The sequence below is a fragment of the Lepidochelys kempii genome, chromosome 3 (genome assembly GCF_965140285.1).
Source record: "Lepidochelys kempii isolate rLepKem1 chromosome 3, rLepKem1.hap1, whole genome shotgun sequence".
In the NCBI taxonomy this organism is placed as follows: Eukaryota; Metazoa; Chordata; order Testudines; family Cheloniidae; genus Lepidochelys; species Lepidochelys kempii.
The window spans coordinates 18,804,133-18,820,070 of NC_136382.1; the positions used below are offsets into that span (position 1 = coordinate 18,804,133).

General features: G+C 44.2%; 1 protein-coding gene across 1 annotated transcript; it reads left to right on the forward strand.

The window, feature by feature from the left end:
- The first annotated feature begins 4,388 nt into the window (after nucleotides 1-4,388).
- SF3B6 (splicing factor 3b subunit 6) lies at nucleotides 4,389-14,512 on the forward strand. Its single transcript, XM_073335839.1, has 4 exons — nucleotides 4,389-4,543; nucleotides 6,207-6,325; nucleotides 9,716-9,854; nucleotides 10,722-14,512. Exons 1-4 carry the CDS (start codon nucleotides 4,514-4,516, stop codon nucleotides 10,809-10,811), a joined length of 378 nt encoding a protein of 125 aa, XP_073191940.1. The 5' UTR covers nucleotides 4,389-4,513; the 3' UTR covers nucleotides 10,812-14,512.
- The last annotated feature ends 1,426 nt before the right edge of the window (nucleotides 14,513-15,938 follow it).

Below are 15,938 nucleotides of genomic sequence, written 5' to 3' on the forward strand. Positions count from 1 at the left end.
TGTTTTCCTAAACGGCGTCATAGTCTAAAGACTCAAGAGCCACCCTCAAATCGCTGGGCCTCCACACTCCCACCATGCAGTGGAAGCATTTCAGGCTGAAACCTCCTCCATGGTTCTATCAACAACTGAATCTACAGGATAGTTCCCAGAGGAGAAACTGAAGTGGTAGAAAGAGGCCACACCTGCCTCAGGCCATGGCTCTGGCCAATCCAAGGCACCTTCAGGCCCGAAACAGGCCTTTTGAAGATGTGGTCGAGGAAGGCGCACCAGAGCAAGAACTGGTTCCACCCCGCCTTACCTTTTTGTCTCGATTATCCCCTTTCTACTGTGCATGGTTCCGTATCACTTCGGACCGCTGGGTGCTGTGCACGGTAGAGAGGGAATACTCCATCCAATTCTATGCCCTCCTGCCCTTCCATCCCCCTTTCCACGTCCCTCTTCAGGGACCCTTACCAGCAACTCCTCATACAGGAAGTGCACTCGCTCCTATTGCTAGGAGTAATGGAAGAGGTTCCTCAGGAGCTGAACGGCAAGGGCTTCTATTCCCAGTATTTCCTAATAGCGAAAGCCAAAGGCGGGCTCAGGCCCATCCTAGACCTGCGAGAACTCAACAAGTTCGTGAAGAAACTCAAGTTCCTCACCGTCTCTTTGGCCTCCATCATCCCTTCATTGGATCCAGGAGACTGGTATGCCACCCTTGACTTGAAGTACATGTACTTTCACATAGCAATAACTCCGTCCCACAGAAAGTACCTCAGGTTTGTGGTGAACAGCACCCACTACCAGTTCACAGTCCTCCCGTTCGGCCTGTCGGCAGCACTTCGAGTGTTCACCAAGTGCATGTCTAACCTGATCTGAGCAAGAAAGCTCCATCAGGTTCAGCCATGGAGCTTCCACACAGTGAGGTGCAGCAACTCAAGGTTCGGGTGTTGGAGACAGCCATGATCCTGAGTTAATAAGTGTGGAAAGAGCAGCAAGACTTCCACCTGCAGTCCCTCCTGCCCCGCCCCTCAGCGCTCCTGCTGGGAGGGGAGTGGGGTTGGCACACGGGGGCTTACCTTGCTCCACCCCCCCGCTTGGTGCTCCTGCCGGGGGGAGCAGGGTTGGGGCGCGGGGCTGGACAGAGCGGGTCAAGCCCGTGTGCCCCAACCCCGCTCCCAGGAAGGAGCGCTGTGCAGGTGGAGTGGATCAGGGCGCAGGGGTGCCCATTTTTCCAGGGCTCCCCAATTGGCCAGGGACTCTGGGAACAGGCCCCGTTGGCCCAGTGGCTAATCCACCACTGGCTGTGCCGCCCAGCCATAAAGAGCAGACCTGGCGGCTCCCACCATCTTCCAATACGCTAGCTCCTGGCAGGAGGCAACAGTTTTTAAATTGTGGGGGGCATGCCCCATAGTTTGTAAACCCCTGTGCTAAATGGAAGGCAGAAATTGCGGAGATGGGGCGGAACACGTGACCCTGCATGCCCCTCCCCGCCAGCCCGTTTTCCCACCCCAATGGCTTTTTGCCCGGGTGACTGCCCCATTTGCTCCGTCTTAGTTATGGCCCTGATCTCATCTATTTATCGTCAGGCATAAATATATGTTCTGACACTATACGTGACAATAATTCTGTCTGAAAATTTATAAATAAAGGTGCAAATTGATTACGCCTAAATTGGGTGGACTTGTGATTCAGTTTCCTACCTTATACTCTCAACAAGCTCAACAGTTAAAAATAATTTGTTAAATAAACCCATCTTGCAGAATTCAGAGTCCAAAAGCCAGGTCAACAATCAAACATTTTGCCTAGGGAATGAAGAGAAAAAAGTACGTGTAAAAATGTGTTTTGAAAAATCATGAATAAAAGTAGAGGGATTAAGGAATGAGTATAACATCTTTAATTTTAATTTGTTTATTGTTTAAATTTCACACTGATGATGTGCATTGATTTGCTAATTTTCATCATTCACTTTAACATGCACAATAAAGATGAAAATGCACAAAGCAGGAGCAAACTGTCTTGTGGGAAGGTGTCTGGTGGATCTCTGTAAGACTCCCATTATTTCAGGGTTGGCTTTCTTTGCAATTTCTGTGCCTGATTAATGCAGCTGAGAATTAATCATTTAGAGAAATGTTTAATCATCATAAACTAACCCCTGCAGTGACATGTGGTGAATCAATTTCCCGGTGTTCTGTGTGTCTCAATTATGTATTGTTTTCTCATCCCTGGCCCTAATCCTGCAAGCACTTAAGTATCTGCATAACGTTAGTCCTGTGGATAGTTCTGTTAAAATGACATTCATTGGTAACATTTGTATTTTAAATCAATGGGACAACTCTGTGTGAGTAAAGTCATACAGATGCTTAAGAGTTTGCAGGATTAGGGCCTAAGATTGTAGGCTCCTTGGGGGCAGTGATCCATTCTCCTCCATATTCTGTACAGTGCTGGGCACACGGTTAGCATTCAGTAGATAATACAGAAGATGAGCCCCTCTGTGATTTCCCGTCTCTTGTTGCCCTTCCCATTGCACCAATGGAGAATCTTTTCTGACTTAAAGCTGCCAGGCAGGCTGACTCTGTACCAGTTTATGCACGCTTCACATCTTGACAGATACAGCCAAAGCAGAGGAATCAAGAAACAGCACATATGAGGAGAGAAAGTCACTTAGCACCCACAGGACTGCAACAGTTAGTAGGAGAAATCATGAGATTCCTAGAGCAAGTAAGGCACAGAGGAATCCCCCTGCTAAGGAGAATGAATCAAGAGGTTTTTTAAACCTATAATAATTTTCTGTCTCAAATCAACCTGCTGTTGTTTTACTGTATCTTTACATTGGCAGCTAAAGGGCTGAATCACAAATCTGAGGTTAGATAAAACTTTATACAGATTAAATAAATTATTCTTGCTCCCTCTACTGAGATGTTTAAAATTATGTTTCACTCTTTGCCTTTGTCAATTATTTTACAGGCCAATGTACCTTGGCAGCTTGAGCACTGTTCCCTGATCCTGCCATCAGCTCCATGCTGGTGGATTTCTTCACTCACATGGAGTTCTTTGAAGTCAATGAACTTCCATGCAGGCATGAGGGGCACATCCACAAAGAGCACCCTACAACAGGGATCAGCAACCTTTGGCACATGGGCCACCAAGGAAAGCCGCTGGTGGGACGGGATGGTTTGTTTACCTGCAGCGTCCGCAGCTTCGGCCGATCGCAGCTCCCACTGGCCGCAGTTCACCGTCCCTGGGCAATGGGGGCTGCGGGAAACGGCGGCCAGCACATCCCTGGGCCCATGCCGCTTCCCGCAGCCCTCACTGGAGTTCACCAATGGTGAGAATGTTTGGGTAACCCGACAATTGCACTGGTATTCATGATCATGATTTAGGAAAAGTCTGCATTCTTCTCCTATGAAGTTGCTGTTGTGTTTCAACTAGGCTACATCCACACTGCAGTAAAAGACCCATGGTATGGCTATGGCTGGCCCAGGTCAGCTGTTTTCAGCTCACCGAGTTCAGGCTGCAGGGCTAAAAATTGCAGTGCAGACATTCAGGTTTGGGCTGGAGTCATGGCTCTGAAACCTCACAAGGGAGTAGGTCTTAGAGCCCAGGCCCGAGCCCAAATATCTATGCTGCAATTTTTAGCCCAGCTCTCAAGTTGTGGGGAGTAATGGCAGCAGCAGCACCAAGGAGGAAAGCCCTTGGAGAGGGGAAGTGATGTACAAAACAAGAGCTTGGCATCCCTGAGGTCAACAACACCAGCCAGGACAAACCCTCTAACGCGGTATAGAAAGGGGTGAATATTGGGCAGCTAGCTAGAAGCGAACTGAAGTAAGCTGCCTCAATTCTCTAGCCTCAGAGGTACGGTTCCTTGCGCTGAGCTGTACAGTGCTGTGGTAAGACCTGATGGATCGTCCTACTTACAGAAAGCTTCAGCGGGGGCAGTTATTTACACCGTGTCTTATTCCATTCAAACACAACAGGCAGGAACAGAGGGGAAGTGAGGAGGGAGGCGGGTGGCAGGCGGGTGAGGTGGGGAGACGGGGCGAGGACCAGCAGTGGGGCGGGGTACTGTGGAGAGAGAGGGGAGGGGCACAGGTGGGTCAGGTGTGGTGGGGGGAGGAGCCGGAGGGCGGAAGGGTGGGGGGGGGCACGGGGGGGGGAGCGGGTAGAGGCCGGGGGAGGTCGAGTGGGGAGGGGCAACCGTGGGGGATGGAGGGGCAGGGAGAGGGGCCAGAGGCTCTAACGGCACCACCAGCCGAGAGGGACTGCGGGGAGCGGCACCCGTAAGAGGCAAATGAACGACCGCGCCTGGCACACCGGCGGCCCAAGTCACGTGACCCTCGCCGTCATTTCCCCCCGCCCCTCCCCACCGCGAACCTGACCGGCTTCTTTCGTCCCCATCTGGTTGAGATGCGTCACTTCCGGCGCGCCCGCGCGCGGTGCAGGCTGGGATAGCACCGGGCCTGCCTGTCGGAGTGAGGCGGAGCCGCTCCCGCTGTGTCTCTGCGAGGCCAAGGCCCCCGACCCGCCCGGCACCATGGCGATGCAAGCGGCCAAGCGAGCCAACGTGAGTCGTGCCGCCGCCGAGCGGGAAACGCGGCTGCCCCCAGCCCCGGGCGGCTCCGGCCGGCCCCGCCTGCCCCCCTCCCCGCGCCCGGCTGAGGCGCGCCCTCCGCGCGGGGAAGCGTCTCGCTGGCTTGTCCGGCGCCCAAACCGCCAGCCCCAGGGACCACGGGCTCACGCGGCGGTGGGGGTCGGGTGCGGGGCGTCCCGGCTGAGCCGGGCTGGGGGTCGGCTTGTTCCGCGCTCCGAGCAGGCCCCCAGGATCAGGCCCCGGCCGAGCTCCCGGAGGCGCGTTGTGGGGCAGCTGCGTGCACCAGGTCTGTGGCTCCCCCGTGTCGCGCTTCGCAGCCTCTGGTCCTGTGCCGCCAACGCACTTCACACCCGTGTGCTGGGGTTTGAGGGCAGAGGGGACCCTTAGGTGATCTAGTCCGACCTGCTTGTCACAGACCGTAGTATCTCATCCCGTTACCCCCGTATTGTGTCATGGGACACTCCACTGAGAGAGCCAAATAATTACCTAGCTGAGAGGCGTTATTGCCCTGATGCATTGGCAGAGACTTTAAGTGGCTCATCAAAAGCCCCAAGGCAGAGCGTCAAGACTGGAAATTGTGTACATATGGGAAGATCAGTGCAAGCGATCAAAGGGTTGAAAAATATCCTGTATAGTGATCAACTCAAGGAGCACAATCTGTTAAGCATAACAAAGACAAGGTTAAGGGGTACTTGAGCCACGGAGTGTAAACACCCATAAGAGGAACAAATATTTGATAATAGGCTCTTCAGTGTTACAAGCAAAGGGAAATCAACTTTCCAACCACTGGTTCTTAAGCTAGCCAAATTCAGGGCTAGTCTACATTAGAAGTGATACATTGGCACAGCTGCACCAAAAGAGCGTCTTCACCAGACACGCTGCATGTCAACAGTAGAGAGATTTTCCATCTGCATAATTACTCCACCTCTGCAAGAGCCAGTAGCTATGTCCACAGGAGAGCGTTTCCCACCGACAAAGTGCTGTCCACACCGGTGTTTAGGTTGATGTAACTTGCGTCACTCGGGGGTGTAGGGGGAGGGTGACTTTTTCACACCCCCAAGCAACATCAATTATATAAACATAAGTGGTAGTGTAGACCTGCCCTCAGACTTGAAAAAAGGCATACGTTTTTAACAGAGAGGGTTCCAACACTGGAACAGTTTACCAAAGATTGTGGTGGCTTCTCCATCACTAGCAATTTTCAGATCAAGACTGGATGTTTTCCTAAAAGATATTCTGTAGTTCAAACAGGAATTACTTGGGGAAGTTCTGTGACCTGTGTTTTCCGGGAGGTCAGACTAGATGATCCTAGTGGTCCCTTCTGACCTTAGACTCTATTCATTTACTTAGAGACCATAGGGTCTCAAACTAGTCTGTGGTCCACAAAGAGATGGCTGGTCACCAGGTACTACTCTCCTGGTTTCCAGCCACTAAATCGCATTACAGTAGAGCTACAGATACCTCACATTCTTTCCTAATGTTTTTCCATGCAAGCAAGTGCTGCAGTTGTTAATGGATGTTGTGTGATCACAAAAGGGTCTGTGAGACCGAAGGTGTACGGTAACTGGGAGATGTTTACATTTGATGCATTAATTCTGGAAGTGAGTATTCTAAATGTAACTGGTCTCTATTTTAGATTCGGCTGCCTCCTGAAGTCAATCGGATTTTATATATCAGAAACTTACCATACAAAATTACAGCTGAGGAAATGTATGATATTTTTGGAAAATATGGACCTATTCGGCAAATCAGAGTGTAAGTCTTTTACTTATAAAACGTAGCAGTAAGTATTGGGTACAATTGTAGGAAGTGTTCTAAATATCCATCAGTGTGAGCAGCAGGACATTTTCTGCAGAAATATGATGCCAAACTCCTCTGTTTTGACTGTAGCTGTAAGCATACTAGACCCTCTGGCAAGTGTACTCATAGCAGATAAAAGTTGAAAGGTAGGGGAAAACGATATTGGATTGTGCAATGGGAGGTGAAATAAACCATATGACTCTATTTCTCTCTACCAGACAAACCAGCAATCTAGTGAAGAACTCATATATAGTGCATTTCATTTTTGTTAGTACTCAGTAAAAACATGTAATAAAAACATTCACTGAATATGATCTGCCATTTTTCCTAGTGGCTTTTGAACAAATTTGGTTCATAGTTTAAGTGTATCAAAGACAGAGGTCAATGTGAACAAAGTTCATGGCTAGTTTTCACTTTAAAATATTTAAAGAGTTATTTTGGAGAAAACAGACCCTTCTACCTAGTGGGAATTTACAATATTACAGTAAATACTGTTGATCTAACAGCCTTGGCTTTGTGGAACTTTAAGGTTCTCTTTAAGTGAATCACAGAGCTGCCTTTGAAGTCAAACTGGAGGAGATATAAATATTGTAGTCTGTTCTCTCCATAAGATAGCACAGGCTAATCACTTAAAGAAGAGAATAGATGTGAAATGCATTGATGCAGTGTAAACTGTACTGAATTGGGAATGATAATTCCAATGGAGACTAAATAATATAAACTGACTGCAAAGAGTTACAAAGGGATCTCATAAAACAGGGTGATCAGGCAACAAAATGGCAGATGAAATTCAGTGTTGATAAATGCAAAGTAATACATATTGGAAAACCATACCAACTATATGTACAAAATGATGGGGTCTGAATTAGCAGTTACCATTCAAGAAAGAAATCTTGGAGTCATCGTGAATAGTTCTCTGAAAACATCCACTCAGTGTGACAGCAGTAGTCAAAAAAAAGCTAACAATGTTAAGAACCATTAGAAATAGGATAGATAATAAGACAGTAAATATCATAATGCCACTATATAAATCCATTCTACACCTAGACCTTGAATGCTGCATGCAGGTCGCCCCATCTCAAAAAAAATATATATATATTAAATTGGAAAAGCTGCAGAGAACACCAACCAAAATGATTAGGGATATGGAACAGCTTCTATATGAGGGGAAATTAAAAAGATTGGAAATGTTCAGGTTAGAAAAGAAATGACTAAGGGGGGATATGATAGAGGTCCATAAAATCATGAATCGTGTGGAGAAAGTGAATAAGGAAGTGTTAATTTACCTGTTCACATAACACATGAGCCAGGGGCCACCCAGTGAAATTAATAGGCAGCAGGCTTAAAACAAATATAAGGAAGTACTTCTTCACATAACACACAGTCAACCTGTGGAAATCATTGCCGTGGGATGCTATGAAGGCCAAAATATAACAGGGTTCAAAAAAGAACTAGATAAGTTCATGGAGGATAGGTCCATCAATGGCTGTTAGCCAAGGTGGTCAGGGATACAACCCCATGCTCTGGGTGTGCCTAAACCTCTGACTGTTAGAAGCTGGGACTGGATGACAAGGGACGTATCACTTGATAAATTGCCCTGTTCTGTTCTCTTCCTCTTAAGCATCTGGCACCAGCCACAATTGGAAGACAGGATACTGAGCTAGATGGATTATTGGTCTGACCCACTATGGCCATTCTTATGTTAACAGGACTTAGACAGATACACTGAATACTGGACAGCAAATTAGCTAGGCATAACATTCTCAACAGTCAGATTGCATAAATGGCAGGCCTCCTACTACATGCTGAAAATAGAGTTGATATACCTAGAAAACAGCATACAGTTCTAGCTATCTCAATACCAGAAAACTTGACATATTAAAAGAAATTTAGGAAAGATTAACAAAAATGGACTGAGTTGAATGAGTAGAAAAATTAAATGAGTAGCATGGCTAGACAAGCAAAATTTCCTACCCTTCTAACTTGTAGACAAGGAGAATTGTTATTTAAGATAACCGAAAAGGGTATAAGTAGGAACTGTGAGATTAAATCGAACAAAGGAAAGCTAGAGTGAATATAGTTATGAGTAAACTTCATTATCATTCAATCAGGGAAGAGTATCCTGTGTCTGGTCAGCAACACAAATTCCTGTGCTGATGGATGTAAGATCTCCAATGAACACTTAAATACTAAGTGTCCCAGACCTTGCTTAATTTATCAGGTCCAACACGTCACAACATAAACTGGTCTAGCTGCTAGTTATTAGGATACTGAATATTCTTTTGAGATTAAAACATGAAGGTTTTTCCTTTATTTATGCTTAGTTATAAGTGAAGGATTTCATCTTGAAAGAAATGTCTGCAAAGCACTAATTGATTCATTGTGTATTGAGACCTGGTTTTGTTTAAATTCAATACAAATAAGATAACAGAAAGGGAACATTAAGCTCTGGTATCTACTGTCAGCACAGTTTTTGTGGTTGAAGCACTATTGTTCCAATAAGAAAAGGAGTACTTGTGGCACCTTAGAGACTAACCTATTTATTTGAGCAAGCGAGCTGTAGCTCACGAAAGCTTAAGCTCAAATAAATTGGTTAGTCTCTAAGGTGCCACAAGTACTCCTTTTCTTTTTACGAATACAGACTAACACGGCTGCTACTCTGAAACCTATTGTTCCAATGTAGATTTCTTTGGGTATGTTTATGATGCAACTAGAAACCCATGGCTGCCCTGTGTCAGATAATTCAGGCTCAGGGTAAGAGGCTGTTTAATTGTGGTGTAGACGTTTGGGATCGGGCTAGAACGTCTACACCACAATTAAACAGTCCCCTAGCCTGAGTCAGCTAACACGGGCTAGCTGTGGGTTTTTAATTGCAGCGTAGACATACTGTGTGTGTGATATGCCGAAATAGCAGTCCATTTGGGTTCTTGGTGTCTTGAAGTGGTATAACAAACAATACTTCAGCTTCAAACATTTTATTTGACATACAAGATTGAGCTCTTAAGCAATTTATTGATGTAACAGTTTTCAGGCTTCCCAAGAATGACACAGCCATAATGCATAGCAAGCACTTTCATAATCATTTTTAGAGAGGAGATGAATTGACCTTGGAATATATGCTAGTTACTGCTGTCACACTTCACAAAATTAGAGCCAGAAATAAGCATAAATGAAGATTGCGATACATCCCTGGCTTTCCATACCAAAGTCTAGAAAAAGTCATTAGAAGTCTTGGTTTTTATTAAAGTTGTATTAGTTACCATAATCTGTGCTGTCACTGCTAATTGTTAGTGGAATTATTTTATATTCATATTGTTTTAATATTAAAACAATCTTATGTTGCAGTGGAAACACTCCAGAGACTAGAGGAACAGCATATGTCGTTTATGAAGACATCTTTGATGCCAAGAATGCTTGTGATCATCTGTCAGGATTCAATGTGTGCAACAGATACCTCGTTGTCTTGTACTACAATGCAAACAGGGCAAGTACACTTGTTTTTCTAAAATAGCATACCACATATTTAATAGTTATCAATTTTTCATTCTAGTCTAAAATGAAAATTATTTGGATTTATTGCAGCTTTTGATTTAAATATTCTAGAGAACAATGCTGAACTTGGAGAGGGATGGTCTATATGAGCTAACAGGGTTTTACTTTAACTTCTTTGATTCTTTTTTGTGCAAAGAACACTCTTATTGGACTGAACTGGGGGAAGCAAGGTGGGCTGTAAAGAGCAGATTGCAGCATTGCTTCCCACAGGCTTAGTTTTGGGGTCCCTGCCAAAGGAGACAAGATCTTGGTTAGAAGAAATGATCTCTGAGCTCTTGACATTGGTTCTCTGCCCAGTGACAAGCATATAGATTTCTAGGCCACATTTTCTTGGGGGCACTGTATTGAATTATGCTGTACAGTGTAGTGACAAGAATTACTTTCACTTACCCTAAAATCATGATATTTTTCCATATCTTAATTGAAGACTATGGTAATTACATGTTAACTTGTGTTAATTGTAGTATTATCTCCTAATAAGTGTAACTAATGTGCCTTATTACAGTAGTTCTCAAACTTTTGTACTGGTGACCCCTTTTCAAATAGCAAGCCTCTGAGTGTGACTCCCCCTTATAAATTAAAAACTTTTTTATAGATTTAACACATTATAAATGCTGGATGCAAAGCGGGTTTTGGGGTGGAGGCTGACAGCTCGCGATCCCCCCATGTAATAACCTCGCCACCCCCTGAGGGGTCCCGACCCCCAGTTTGAGAACCCCTGCCTTATTAAAAACTCAGTAAGAGATGATAAATTGTAAAGAATATTCTTCTCTAATGTAGTTTGTTGATTTTGTTACAGGCATTCCAAAAGATGGACACAAAGAAGAAAGAAGAGCAGCTGAAACTTCTCAAGGAGAAATATGGAATAAACACAGATCCACCGAAATAAAGATGAGCTCTTTTGGAACGATTATTTTAACTCTTGCCACACTGTTTTCAGACTAAACCTCATAAGGACTGTTAATCAAGTTTTGATTATTTTCATTTGACCCTTTTACTGCTATGCCTCATGCATAGACCATTCATTTTGAAGCTTTGATATTTTAAGTTTGCAATTTACTAAATAAATGTAGTTCACTTTTGGATTTGGTCTAAATTACTTAAATTTTAGTAATTCCATCGAAGTGAACACGCTTTCTCCTGGATATCAAGGAGACCACGTCATTGCTGCATAACCGTAGTGTCTGTTTCCAGTATTATGACCAAGTTTTTGATTCAGTCCTGGTGAAATTCCTCACCCTAGATGGCTTGCACTAGACTGCACCACTTAGCTTCCATTAGTTAGGGTAAGTGGCCTTGTGTGGACTCTCTACATAAGAGTGCGTTTCATCCCATATATGTATAAAAATCAGACACCATGAATAAATGGGGGAAAACCACAATTTTTGTATAGAAAAGGGTCTAGTATGTTTTGACACTTATCAAACATTTGTGCTATTGTATCTAAGTTACTATTTTTCTCCCTATGGGAATGTTTGAATCAACCTATCCTTTTTGTTACAGGGAACTTGTTTGTTATAAGGCTGCTTCTTATATTAAACAAAAATTTCTCTGTCCTGTGTAGCTCTTCCCTGAGACTGGTGGCAGTAAATGGAGGTCTGGATTACATGGTCATAAACGTGAATTGCCCCTAAATATATCCAACTGTCTAATAGATGGTTTTCTAAGAAGTCATCTTGATGCCAGTGACTGGCTAAAAGAGGGTGGGGGTTGGAAAGCTGATGTGCTATATTGAAACAGCAATTTTGCCGTGACAGTGAATGACTGCAGGGTTACTCCAGGCTTAGTTGAGTGAAGACCCAAGGGTCAAATTCTGCCTCTGTTACACCTTTGTGGCTTGCATTGAAATAAGTGGGAGAAGCACTCATGAGTTCAGAGGCAAAATTTTCCTCATTTGCATTAGCTATTTCAGCAACCAGCTGAGACCCAAGACAAATCAATTTAGGAGATAGTGTTGACCATTTCAATTATAAGTACTTGTAATGAGAGCTTTTCATTTCTCTTGTAATTATTTAGATTAATGTTACACTCAATCTGGTCTGCGGGGGCGGGGGGAGGGGAAGAGTGTTAATAAACAACTTGAGACTGTTTTGGCTTATAGATGCTGATACGCTTAAAGACATGTTTTGCCAAATGTGAATGTTAATGTAAAATAGACAAAGATCCTTTAAGATGGTGAATGCCCATAAATGAGTATTTAAACTTAAAATTTACTAGCCAGTGCTCAGAATTTGCTTACTTGCTCTTAGCTTGATTGATGAGGGAATAAAACTAACATTTGTGTACCCAAAAGTTGCTTGTGTACAAGTTTTGCAAGCCTTGCTATATGCCATGTTAATTTACCGATAACGTCTTTTCTCTTTCAAATGTTAAATTAAAAGATTAAATGATGAGTATAAACATAATCAGACTAATGATTAAGATTTGGGTAAGATCTTACATAGCGCCCATCATGATGGTATCTGTATGCCTACCTCCCATACGACCTTAAATGTTGACATGTTTGTGTAATTGTGTATGTTATGTATATACACACACATAAATACACCTACTTCAGTGCTCAGGTAAGGAGCTAGATTGACAGAACTGGTCTCCAACGTTGACCTGCTGAGTCACAGAACAGCCGTCCATAGAGTAGGTTTTTTGCCAGGCCCATTCAGTCTTTGATGCTTCTGCTTTGATTACTGCAAAGGGTGCCGGTTATGATACTTTGATGTGATAACTTAACTACCAGATGAATTGCACATAGGCCATTGGAGCAGTGATCAGATAGTAATTTCTGTCATACCTTGCCAGAATTTGAGCCACCCGTGTAGAGTTGAAAGACTGTCTCCTATTTCTAATTCCTTGATCTATAGGAGAGTCTGACACAGCTCCTCTGCCCGTACTTCCGGGGCCTCAGACTAGACTTTCTTTGTGGCTCTGTCTCTAGCTAAAGCAGGGTGAGGAACATGTTAATAGATGTGTTGGCAGAAAGATCTCTTCCTTATAGTCGGACCCCCCTCCCACCCCCCGCACCTGTCTGGCCCTCTCCCCATTCAAAATTAGGCCATTTATTTATGACTGTGGTACCTTTAGGCTCCAATAAAGGGTCCCCTGTGCTAGATATGACACAAATTAATAAATGGATGCATTCCCTGCCCCAGATAATTCAGTCTAGGATTATGACTAGATACCCCAGCCGAATAAATAAAAAAAGAAGGAAGGTTAGAGACGAAATAAAAGCAAAGATGGGTATGTTTGCATGATCTCAGTGGTCACACTAGTCACAGGTGGCTACTAGCCTAATTAGCTGTGACAATGTATGCAAATACATTTTTATTGTTGCGTTGGCCAGCTCTTGTCTTTTCTACCCTGTGGCTTCCTGCTCTTTCCTCCCCATCACAGCCACATGCACCAAAGCTCTGCACACTTAATGTGTTCAGTGTTAACTAATTCTGTCCTAAATCCACTCAAAGGCCAGCAGTCTTCATCAAGCCCAACAGATTAAAATAAATTGGGTTCTTAGGCCAACTCCTCTTGCGATTTTTAGAAGATGTTTCAGAAGTGAGTTTCTCTTCTTCCCCCAACCTCAATATCTTGGCTGATTTACCTTAAACTTTCCATGGAAATCCTATGCTGTTGCTGGGTGAAATTTCAGATGGAGTAATTTAGGGTGAAATTGGGTTGATAGTAGAGCCAAATGTATCACCTTTAGCTATCCTCAAGCTTCAAGGAAAATTGCACAATGAGGACCTAGATAAGGTGCCGAGTGTCCCCAGCCTTTTTTGGCTGTAAGGTGCTGAAGGCACCCAGCACCGTGCTGGATTGTGCCCTTACTAATTTAGTGAAGTATTGGCATTTAGATCCACTTCATCTTTCAGTTTTGCTTATTTTGAATAGTAAGCAAATATCACATTTCCTCTGTCAATAAGAATTCTTTTGCTTGCATTGCAGAGTCTGATTTTGATGAAAGCTTGGTGGTGGTGAAGAAATTTACAGCAATTCTGTAGGGTAATAAGATGAATAAAAATTCTTTCAGTGAACTTTAAGACCAGCAGCTTTTTGATTTCTATGAAAGCTTTGCTGCTGCCTTTCATTAAATATTCCATTTCATACTACTTCTAGTGCCTGTTCAGGGTTTTTCAATGTCCCTGTACATGTAAAAATGAAATCATTTGTACTTGCAAGACAGAGGGAATGGAAATCAAATGCCCGGAGGATTATTTTAATGAGGTCTGCTCAAGATTTTGTTTGAAATGTAATATCAAAGGACAGGGAAATGAGTTCAGTTATAGGAATAGCAGAGGGGGTAACTCAAGGCAGGTGTTACCAGCCTTGCAGTCTACAGTTGTTTTATCTGTGTATTTCCTTTCTGCTTAATTTTCAAGAAGTAGGACATGAAATTATGCCTGCAATGTTGTTTTTCCATCTATAAAGTGATTAGAAATAAGTAATATAAGAGCATATCTGATTACACAGGCAACTGTGGTATGTCTTTCCAATCCATTATATAGTGGTAATAATTGTGTGCTGTGTTGATAAATGACACAATTAAATAAATTAACACATTTTGCAGTTGAATAAAGAGCCACCAGGCAAAGATTAGAATGCTGGATTACATTTTGTTAAAGACTTAATTTCCCTAAGTATCCCAAAGTATAGCTAGTTTTACCTTCAGATACTTTTTTAATCAAATTTGTTATGGAAAAAGAAGTGTGCTTCCACTAAAGGGAGAAAGGGTGGTGCGTGAGAGAGCTTCCTCAACCAGCTGTAACGAGCAATCTGAGGAAGTTCTTTGAAGACTTGATAGTGGAAGGTGCTGAACCGCCTCCGCTCTTATTGATGTCAGTAGGAAGTGCAGGTCTGAGGAGCTGCCTTGTGAGGTTGAGAGAATATATTCAGGTCATAAAGCCTGACAGGCAGTTTTGCTAGTTTTTTTTATCTGTTAAAAGCTGGAAGGTGCTAGGTCATGGATTCACAGAAGGGCTTAGGTATTGTGACACCTGGAAAATCACTGGAACAACAATGGGATCCACAAAGCCTGAGTTAGGTGCCTTGCTCCCTATACAATGACAGGAGAGTGCTACGCATCCAAGAATGGGATCCACAAGAGGTAGATTGGCTAGTTTAGGCAGCTTCCTTTCTAGCAATGGGAGATGCTGGGGGGGGCTAAGCCCTGCCCCCTTATGGAGATAAGCACCTAAAACTGGGCCAGAGGGAGGCACCTACCTCTATTGGTGGTCGATAGTTGGGAACCCTCTCCTGGAGTAAGGTGGCTGAGTGGTGGGCGTGCAGGGTGGTTGCCTGGGCTCCAACTTCCAGGGGGCACTGCTGTGCCACTAAGTTGAGTGTTTTTTGGCTCAGCCATATGTATGTAGGGTGGCTGGGGGAGGGTGGGGGGGAAGGGGCATTGGAAATGTTTTCTACTCTGGTGGGCCTATGCTGCTCTTGCAACAAATGCCTGGGGAGAAGGAGGAGGAGCCTCTTTTATACTGTTTAGTCCAGCAGCTGGGAGACCCAGATTCTATTTCCCCTCTCTGCCTGATGGGGAAAAGGGATTTGAATGGGGTCTTCTACCTCTTAGGATAGGTGCCCTAACCCCTGGCCATGATGTATTCTGAGGGGGTGGGAGGAGGCTCCCTCGCTTTCTCCTGTCAAAGCTGTTCCAAAGTAATGAAATAGTCATAGAGGTGCCATGGCTCAGCCCTGGCACAAATTAAGCACTGACTAAACTATTATACCAGTATCCAGACTTCCTTAGAAGTATGGCATCAGGTAAAGTAATCCTAACAAACAAAAACAGCCTTGGAGCAGGGGGCTGGGCTAGACTAGACTGGCACTCCCCCATGAATGTTCTAACCACCAGGCCATAGACATTCTCGCATCCGCTCTCTGGCCCAAAGACTAGGTAAGTATTTATCCACAGTGGACCAGCTTCTGCAGGAGAGAGAGAGAGAATCCCCACATCAGAATACTCCATAGCTCAGTGGTTACAGCACTCTCCTGGCAGATGCCCAGTTCAAATCCTTTCTCC

Coding starts and splice junctions, on each gene's coding strand:
- SF3B6 (XM_073335839.1), top strand. CDS start 4,514: ATGGCGATGCAAGCGGCCAAGCGAGCCAAC. Junction 4,544..6,206: donor AAGCGGCCAAGCGAGCCAAC/GTGAGTCGTGCC, acceptor TCTCTATTTTAG/ATTCGGCTGCCTCCTGAAGT. Junction 6,326..9,715: donor CCTATTCGGCAAATCAGAGT/GTAAGTCTTTTA, acceptor CTTATGTTGCAG/TGGAAACACTCCAGAGACTA.